The 10,000-nt window shown below is 38.5% G+C and overlaps 1 protein-coding gene across 1 annotated transcript; it reads right to left on the bottom strand.

Moving 5' to 3' along the window:
• Positions 1–2,675: 2,675 nt before the first annotated feature.
• On the bottom strand, positions 2,676–6,855 carry LOC127645481 (leptin receptor gene-related protein). Its single transcript, XM_052129118.1, has 4 exons — positions 6,712–6,855; positions 5,972–6,047; positions 5,699–5,882; positions 2,676–4,090 (listed from the first exon to the last, which is right to left on the bottom strand). The coding sequence occupies exons 1-4, from the start codon at positions 6,725–6,727 to the stop codon at positions 3,974–3,976; spliced, it is 393 nt and encodes a 130-aa protein (XP_051985078.1). The 5' UTR covers positions 6,728–6,855; the 3' UTR covers positions 2,676–3,973.
• Between the last annotated feature and the right edge of the window lie 3,145 nt (positions 6,856–10,000).

Genomic DNA, 10,000 nt, shown 5'->3' with positions numbered 1-10,000 from the left:
GGTGCAATGGATGTTTTTTTGGGGCATGAACATTTGCCGCATGGTGTTGCTTGTGAAGAATTTGGCCACTTTCACTTCCTGGTTAGTTAAAAACCTGAGATGTTCAGGATGATCAGCTGACCTTGAAAGACAACATTGCTGCAGCAACACAATTTGTCACCTTGCTGATCTGCCTGTTACCTTCATACAACCTCACGACTGTTTGTTTTTCTTGTATTTTATGTTCAGCCTTCATTTAGATCTCTTGGGATTTAAGCCAGATGTAATACATCTGTTGTTGTTGCCAATAAATGCTTAAAATGCTTGAAATCCAGCTCTGTCACTATGACTCCTGTGCACACACACACACATACTGGTATAGTCTGAGAAGATGTTTCTTTTAAAACAGACCTTGTATGGCTACAATTTGTTCTCTGTGTTATATCTCTGTGTACTATGTAAGTAGGTTGTCATGTCCCTAAATTATACCTGACAGAAATCACTGGTCTCATTGGTCGAAGAGGTAAGATTTCCAAGACAAATGTAGCTAAATATTTCAGCTTTTAGCAGAATTTACTAGATAAACTGCAGACAGACACAAAATTAAGACAAAAGGCAAAGAACAATTCAAGTGTTTTAAGTCATATAATCAAATAGATACGGTCTGAAAGTGCTGTCAACAGATTCAAAGGCCACAAAGAAAAGCATATCCCTTTTACAATTCCTGTTTCGACTGATTTTACATGAAGTGAAGCTAAACTCGGGTTCAAGAAACAAAACAAGACAGATTTTACACAGTGGATTAAAATCACAATAATCCACATGGACATTTCATTAACAACATTTGTAGTGTCAAACTGTAAATGATTACATACTGAACACCCTGAATTCCAGGTGAAATTGGATATTTACTACACAGTGAATTTTGGGTTGCATACAGAATTATGTCAGTTAGGAGAAAATTGGTGTCCCTGAAAATGTAGAATCATATGCCATTTTTATATAAATATAGAAACAAAAAACAAAGACAATTCTATAGTTACAAGAAGGCTGGTGATGCTGGTAATCAGCATATATTCTTAAACAGATCAACAGTAAACTTGAGGATGGAATCAAAAAGTGAAGGAATAGAAAGAGTTCTGCTTTGGTAAAGAAGGTTAAAGCTTAACAATACAGGTCCTTCTCAAAAAATTTGCATATTGTGATAAAGTTCATTATTTTCCATAATGTAATGATAAAAATTAAACTTTCATATATTTTAGATTCATTGCACACCAACTGAAATATTTCAGGTATTTTATTGTTTTAATACTGATGATTTTGGCATACAGCTCATGAAAACCCAAAATTCCTATACCAAAATATTAGCATATCATGAAAAGGGTCTCTAAACGAGCTATTAACCTAACCATCTGAATCAACTGATTAACTCTAAACACCTGCAAAAGATTCCTGAGGCTTTTAAAAACTCCCAGCCTGTTTCATTACTCAAAACCGCAATCATGGGTAAGACTGCCGACCTGACTGCTGTCCAGAAGGCCATCATTGACACCCTCAAGCAAGAGGGTAAGACACAGAAAGAAATTTCTGAACAAATAGGCTGTTCCCAGAGTGCTGTATCAAGGCACCTCAGTGGGAAGTCTGTGGGAAGGAAAAAGTGTGGCAAAAAACGCTGCACAACGAGAAGAGGTGACCGGACCATGAGGAAGATTGTGGAGAAGGACCGATTCCAGACCTTGGGGGACCTGCGGAAGCAGTGGACTGAGTCTGGAGTAGAAACATCCAGAGTCACCGTGCACAGGCGTGTGCAGGAAATGCCACAGGCATTTTCCCCAAAATTCCCCAGGTCAAGCCACTTTTGAACCAGTGGCTACAGAGAAGCAGCACTGGACTGTTGCTCAGTGGTCCAAAGTACTTTTTTCGGATGAAAGCAAATTTTGCATGTCATTCGGAAATCAAGGTGCCAGAGTCTGGAGGAAGACTGGGGAGAAGGAAATGCCAAAATGCCTGAAGTCCAGTGTCAAGTACCCACAGTCAGTGATGATCTGGGGTGCCATGACAGCTGCTGGTGTTGGTCCACTGTGTTTTATCAAGGGCAGGGTCAATGCAGCTAGCTATCAGGAGATTTTGGAGCACTTCATGCTTCCATCTGCTGAAAAGCTTTATGGAGATGAAGATTTCATTTTTCAGCACGACCTGGCACCTGCTCACAGTGCCAAAACCACTGGTAAATGGTTTACTGACCATGGTATTACTGTGCTCAATTGGCCTGCCAACTCTCCTGACCTGAACCCCATAGAGAATCTGTGGTATATTGTGAAGAGAAAGTTGAGAGACGCAAGACCCAACACTCTGGATGAGCTTAAGGCCGCTATCGAAGCATCCTGGGCCTCCATAACACCTCAGCAGTGCCACAGGCTGATTGCCTCCATGCCACGCCGCATTGAAGCAGTCATTTCTGCAAAAGGATTCCCGACCAAGTATTGAGTGCATAACTGAACATAATTATTTGAAGGTTGATTTATTTTTGTATTAAAAACACTTCTTTTATTGGTCGGATGAAATATGCTAATTTTTTGATAGGAATTTTGGGTTTTCATGAGCTGTATGCCAAAATCATCAGTATTAAAACAATAAAAGACCTGAAATATTTCAGTTGGTGTGCAATGAATCTAAAATATATGAAAGTTTAATTTTTATCATTACATTATGGAAAATAATGACCTTTATCACAATATGCTAATTTTTTGAGAAGGACCTGTATAGTGCATATTTGACATAAGTGGTATAGCAAAAACAAAAAAAACATTGAATATACTGCCATGACACTGCTTCTGTATTCAATAACAAAGTGTTGCTTTATCACTAAGGTGACAGAGGCTTTGTTACTAGTTGTGAGCTATGCCTCAATGGATAGCAAGTGCAAATGTTACTTCAAAATGGCAATTAATGATTCAATCAGGCTAATTAAATGGTCACAATAAAAAGAGGTTACATTTATGCCTAGACAAATATGAAAATTCAATGTTTAACTTGATGTGTAATTAAATTCCTACCATTAATAGTTTTATTTAGTTAATTTTGTTATCAGATAAGAAATTATTTCTCAATATAGATGCCAAGTTTGTGCATGGGCTTATACACACATAAAGGATTAATATTCATTCTTCAATCAATACCTTAAGTAGTGAACCTTATGAAAACATATCCACATTGTATTTCAACCCAAAATCAGTTAAATAAATCAATAAATCATTACCTTTACATTTGTTTTTGTTGTAATTCTCAATGTTAATTCTCATAACTGCAATAAGAAATATAGTCATGTTTTACTGCATTACAGTAACAAAATATAATACAATAATTTATTATAGAATATATTTATTATAAATATAATAGTAAAAATAATGATTGTTTTAATTAGCATAAAAGCAGTACAACAAATTCTAACATGATGCATAAATACTTTGCAATACAATTAAAATATTTATTTTCCCTTCAGAATACTTTAATGAGAATTGCAATCTTAAAAAATATCTAAAAGAAAAAAAATCTAAGTAGTCCTAAAAATATGCTTCACTTTCTATAAGCAAAATCGTTTCCTTTAGATTTGGGGGTGAGCTTGTTCTTGTAATTTTTCTGTCAAAATATTGCAACAAGAATGTTTAAAACAGCAGAACGATCTCATTTTAAGCAAATCCCTGTACACAAAAAAATCATAGTTTGTTACATTTCATTACAAAATTCCATCAAATTGAATAATCTTTATAAAATATTTCAAGTTGTAGTAATTTAATTTAGTAAAAAACGTCACAATTCAATTTGAAGGAATTTTGTTGAAATTCGTAAATCATAAAAATAGGCAAAATGTTTCTTTTTTGTATATATACTGAGCCATGCAGGTGCCAACATGAAATATGAAACAAATGAATCAGCATTACCATGGGAAACCATTTAAAGTAGTGTAGTTTATCTTTCTTCCTCCCGACAGTCTTTACCACTGTTCCCAGCTGAAGTCATCTCCACCTCCAAATATCAAGAAGAAACCCATAATGGTCAGAAAAATGACACAATTACCCGCCATTACCAGACCACAAGCTCCCCACTGGATCTGTACAGGAAGATATGGATTAGGTTAATTCAAGGCCACACATTTCATTCAGTGCTGTTTGCCAAAACCCATTTGCTATTTTAGAAAGCATTTCTGCCTGTACCACCTTTTTAGTTACTGTTTGGACATGTGATCTCTAAATGCACTTTGAACAAAAGGGGTGAAATTTAATCAATGCCTCTGCAGTAATTTTGGAGGTTTTTCGCCTCTGTGAACAAAATCACGTTTCTGCTGTCACCTCCGCTGAGCTTGTCCATCTTCATCATTTATCTCATCTAAAATATATCAATAGCTGGTAGTGGGCTAATCTTACGTAAAAGCTTTTATATTTCGAAAAGTACATGAAACACATTAATTCATTATAATTATAATAATTCCTTACATTTATATATAGTATTTACAAATAGCTTTGCATAGTATAAGGGGACTCTCCTCAACCACAAACAGTGTGCAGCATCCACCTAAATGATGCTACGGCAGCCATAGTGCACCAGTACACCCACCACACACCAGCTATTGGTGGAGAGGAGAGAGTAGAGTGATGTAGCCAATTCAGGTATGGGGATTATTAGGAGGCTATGATGGATAAGTGCCAAAAGAGGAATTTGGCCAGGACACCTACTCTTTAAGAGAAGTGCCCTGAGATTTTTAATGACAGCAGAGAATCAGGAACGTGGTTTAACATCTCATCCAAAAGATGGTGCCTTTTTACAGTATAGTGTCCCTGTCACTATACTGGGGGTATTAGGAGCACACCCTGCTGGCCCCCCTAATACCTCTTCCAGCAGCAACCTTAGCTTTCCCCAGGAGATCTCCCACCCAGGTACTGGCCAGGCTCAACCCTACTTAGCTTCAGTGGGCAACCAGTCTTGAGCTACAGGGTGATATGACAGCTGGTACTGATTAACAAGTTCTGTGAGTGAATGTGTGTGTCTGTATTACAGATACACAGTACAAACTATCAGTCAGACATTTGGACACTTTAATGATTTGATGTTTCTCATGACCTTAAAAAAACTTTTGATATAAAGGTTTATGTCTAAATGCTTGACAAGTATAAATTGTGCCTATGCACAAATTTCTTTATAAAAATAAAAGAAGCTAAAATATAAAATTGTTTGGTTTTGTTCAACATTTTCATGGTAACTACATACACCATTCCTGTGCTTCAATTTATTAAAAGTTAAACTTTACAATTGTTTTAAAATAGTGGTAAAAAAAAAAAGAACAAGGAGGTGTGTCTAAACGTTTAACCGGTAGTTCCACTCTCTGGAATACTTGATTCTGATTGGTCAATCTCAGCATTCTGTGGTCGGTCAAATATTTTGTATAATGACCATTGTTTGTGGCAAGTAACCATGTTTTAAGATTTGCGTCCGGGTCCTGATCACAAAATGGCATTTATTTTGAGATAATGCCCGACTGACTGTACATTATCACTTATGCAATATATTTTTAAGGAGAAATGCTAAATGCATCACTAGACTTAGAAAATAGTAGACAATAATTATGAGTGAAATTGAAACATCACTGCTGGCAGTGACCTTTAAGTCACATAGATATTGTGATGTTGCGTTAATGAAGCATATATAATGACACTCTACTTACAACACTTTTCCGTGCAAGCACAACGGGCAACCCATAGGCTGACACCACAATACCAGTGGTTAGAAAGTATGCCAGCTCTCTGCAGGCATTGCTTGATTCAGTGTCATCAGCATGCCTCCTGGCTATTAAATTTGGAATAGGGGACAGGATGTGGAAGAGGAGGACAAACAAAGGCCAGTACACTCTGTGAGGAGAGAAGAACATCTGTTATCTACTGTAGATGTGCTGTACTTCATATTGATGATTCTTCTCGAGACAAAAACATGGATTTACCCAAACTGTTGCAGTACACATCCCAAAAGTAGAAATGTCAGTCCAAGTGCTCCACTGAAGGATAACGTAACAAGAGCTGAAACACAACATTAACTGATTACTGTAATAGTCAAGGTATTGAAACAAAGGTTTGCCACGACTCTGCTAGTAAACTAGAAAAACGTCATTCACTACAGGCATTCCCATGAATTTTCCAAGCCTGAAAATCAACGTTGTACAAATTCCTTAACATTTCCAGGTTTTCCATGACCGTAGGAACTTTATGACGTGTCTTTGCTGTCCTCACGCGGCCATGGCACGCAACCACAGAGATGACGACGTAGATAAATAAACAGGCCAAGTAAATAAGTCAATAACTTCTGTGATTTTACATGTTCCGCATCATTTTTTAAATACTAAAAATCATTCTAAATTGGTTGATTACTCAGTCGGGTTAGAGATACCTGCTGTAACAAACAGAATTTAAACTTACACTCTAGTTAGCGATTCTTTTGTTGACCATATTGCAATGTAACACTATAATACACATGCAAATTAATAAAACCGCGTATTTTACTATGATAGTTTCTTAGCTGCGGAATAACATGTAGCGATCGGTGGTTATAAACGCTCAGCAGAGTTTACAAGACTTTTGGTTTCGACTGAAAGCATACATGCACTCTTAAAATGATCTTTGTCCTTTTGCTTACATTTTATTACGAGTTGAACTGATCTGAACAACAGTTGCCTTTTGATTTTACCTTTTATGCCTGCCATCACTCACAAACGTCTGTTGTTTTTAGGTCTTTGTGCTAAATGTTAATAGCACTTCCTATGTTCTACTCAAACTACTCCTGATACACCCTTAAAGGAGCAGTCACACCAAAGACCTGCACTGATAAAAGCAGAATCTGAAAGTAAGGGAAACTGTTTCTGTGTAGAGTATATTGGCTGACAGACAGATAGATAGATAGACAGACCGACAGATTGACACACACACAGACAGACAGATAGATAGATAGACACACAGACAGACAGTTAGATAGTCATACAGACAGATAGATAGACACACAGACAGACAGATAGATAGATAGACACACAGACAGACAGACAGATAGACAGACAGACAGACAGACAGATAGACACATAGACAGACAGACAGATATATATAGACAGACAGACAGACAGATAGACACACAGACAGATAGATAGACACACAGACAGACAGATAGATAGACACACAGACAGACAGATAGATAGACAGATAGATAGAGAGACACACAGACAGACAGACAGATAGACACACAGACAGACAGACAGATAGACACATAGACAGACAGACAGATATATATAGACAGACAAATAGACACACAGACAGACAGATAGATAGACAGATAGATAGAGAGACACACAGACAGACAGATAGACACACAGACAGACAGATAGACACATAGACAGACAGACAGATAGTCACACAGACAGACAGACAGACAGATAGATAGACACACAGACATACAGATAGATAGACACACAGACAGACAGATAGATAGATAGACACACAGACAGACAGATAGACAGACAGACAGAGAGACACATAGACAGACAGACAGATATATATAGACAGACAGATAGACACACAGACAGATAGATAGACACACAGACAGACAGATAGATAGACACACAGACAGACACACAGACAGACAGATAGATAGACAGATAGATAGAGAGACACACAGACAGACAGACAGATAGACACACAGACAGATAGACACATAGACAGACAGACAGATAGACACATAGACAGACAGACAGACAGATAGACACACAGACAGACAGATAGATAGACACACAGACAGACAGACAGATAGACACACAGACAGACAGACAGATAGACACATAGACAGACAGACAGATATATATAGACAGACAGATAGACACACAGACAGACAGATAGATAGACACACAGACAGACAGATAGATAGACAGATAGATAGAGAGACACACAGACAGATAGACACACAGACAGACAGATAGACACATAGACAGACAGACAGATATATATAGACAGACAGACAGATAGTCACACAGACAGACAGATAGATAGACACACAGACATACAGATAGATAGACACACAGACAGACAGATAGATAGACAGATAGACAGACAGACAGATAGACACATAGACAGACAGACAGATATATATAGACAGACAGATAGACACACAGACAGATAGATAGACACACAGACAGACAGATAGATAGACACACAGACAGACACACAGACAGACAGATAGATAGACAGATAGATAGAGAGACACACAGACAGACAGACAGATAGACACACAGACAGATAGACACATAGACAGACAGACAGATATATATAGACAGACAGACAGACAGATAGACACACAAACAGATAGATAGACACACAGACAGACAGATAGATAGACACACAGACAGACAGATAGATAGACAGATAGATAGAGAGACACACAGACAGACAGACAGATAGACACATAGACAGACAGACAGATATATATAGACAGACAGACAGACAGATAGACACACAGACAGATAGATAAACACACAGACAGTTATTTAGCAGTATTTTTAACAATAGAATTGTAAGCTTCCTTAACGAACACAATGTCCCGAGCTCGAGTCAGATTGGCTTCGTTCCAAATCACAGAACTACTGACCACATTTACACCCTACACACCCTAATCAATAAACACGTACACCAGACCAAACAAGGGAAAATATTTGCATGCTTTGTTGATTTCAAAAAAGCATTTGATTCTATTTGGCACAACGGATTATATTACAAACTTTTACAAAGTGGTGTAGGGGGTAAAGTCTATGACATTATAAAATACGAATTGGCAACAAACATACAGAATTCTTCACCCAGAAAAGAGGAGTGCGGCAGGGCTGTAGTCTGAGTCCAACGCTGTTCAACATCTACATTAATGAACTAGCGGTGCAGTTGGAACAGTCTACAGGCCCTGGACTCACTCTACAGGACAGGAGCATCAAGCTCCTGCTGTACGCAGACGACCTGGTGCTGCTGTCACCCACTGCACAGGGACTACAGCAGCACCTGGACCTGCTGCAGAACTACTGCCAGAACTGGGCCCTGGCAGTCAACCTCACAAAGACCAACATTATGGTCTTTCAGAAAAAGCCCAGATGTCAGGAACACAGATACCAGTTCAGTCTAGGCAGCACCGGCCTAGAGCACACGATGCAGTACACTTACCTCGGCGTGGTCATCACTGCATCGGGGAGTTTCAGTGTGGCAGTGAATGCTCTAAGAGATAAAGCTTGAAGAGCTCTATATGCAATTAAGAAGAAATTCCAAAACACTAAATTACCGATTCCAATCTGGTGTAAGATCTTTGATAGTGTCGTACAGCCCATTGCGCTGTATGGAAGTGAGGTTTGGGGTCCACTCAGTGATCAGAGCTACACTAGATGGGACAGACATCAGTTACAAAGGAAAACACCCAATAATGCAAGTAGGGCAGAATTAGGCCGATTCCCATTGATTGTTAATATGCAAAAAAGATCCCTCAAATTCTGGATGCATCTAAAATCAAGTCCCACAGAAACGCTACATTTTAAAGCACTACAAACCCAAGAACTGAATCCTGAAAAGAGTCCCCTCAGTCAGCTGGTCCTGAGACTCACTAACCCGACTAACCCTACTAACGCTAACCAGTCTCAGACCAGCACTGCTTCTCACACACACATCAGAATAAACCAAATTATCAAACAGTCTAAAAATACATATCTGGAACATTGGGATCAGGAAACTAAAACACAAAGTAAATTACAATTCTATCGAACTTTGAAATCAAATTATGAATTGGCGGAATATCTCCAGAGTGTGAGAGACACAAAGCAGAGACAGATCCTGAGCAAGTACAGGCTGAGTGAACACAGCCTAGCCATTGAGACCGGCAGACACAGAAAGAGCTGGTTACCCCGAGAGCAAAGGGTGTGTGTTCAGTGTAGGACAGGAGAGATCGAGCCAGAGGCACACTTCCT

The sequence above is a fragment of the Xyrauchen texanus genome, chromosome 6 (assembly GCF_025860055.1).
Source record: "Xyrauchen texanus isolate HMW12.3.18 chromosome 6, RBS_HiC_50CHRs, whole genome shotgun sequence".
In the NCBI taxonomy this organism is placed as follows: Eukaryota; Metazoa; Chordata; class Actinopteri; order Cypriniformes; family Catostomidae; genus Xyrauchen; species Xyrauchen texanus.
This window is presented reverse-complemented; position numbering and strand designations above follow the sequence as displayed.

Bases quoted from the DNA above. Each gene is read 5' to 3' on its own strand.
- LOC127645481 (XM_052129118.1), bottom strand. The intron at 5,883-5,971 runs GTAAATCCATGT...CTCTCCTCACAG, and splicing joins TGTGTACTGCAACAGTTTGG to AGTGTACTGGCCTTTGTTTG. The intron at 4,091-5,698 runs GTAAGTAGAGTG...CTTCCTGTACAG, and splicing joins TGCTTGCACGGAAAAGTGTT to ATCCAGTGGGGAGCTTGTGG.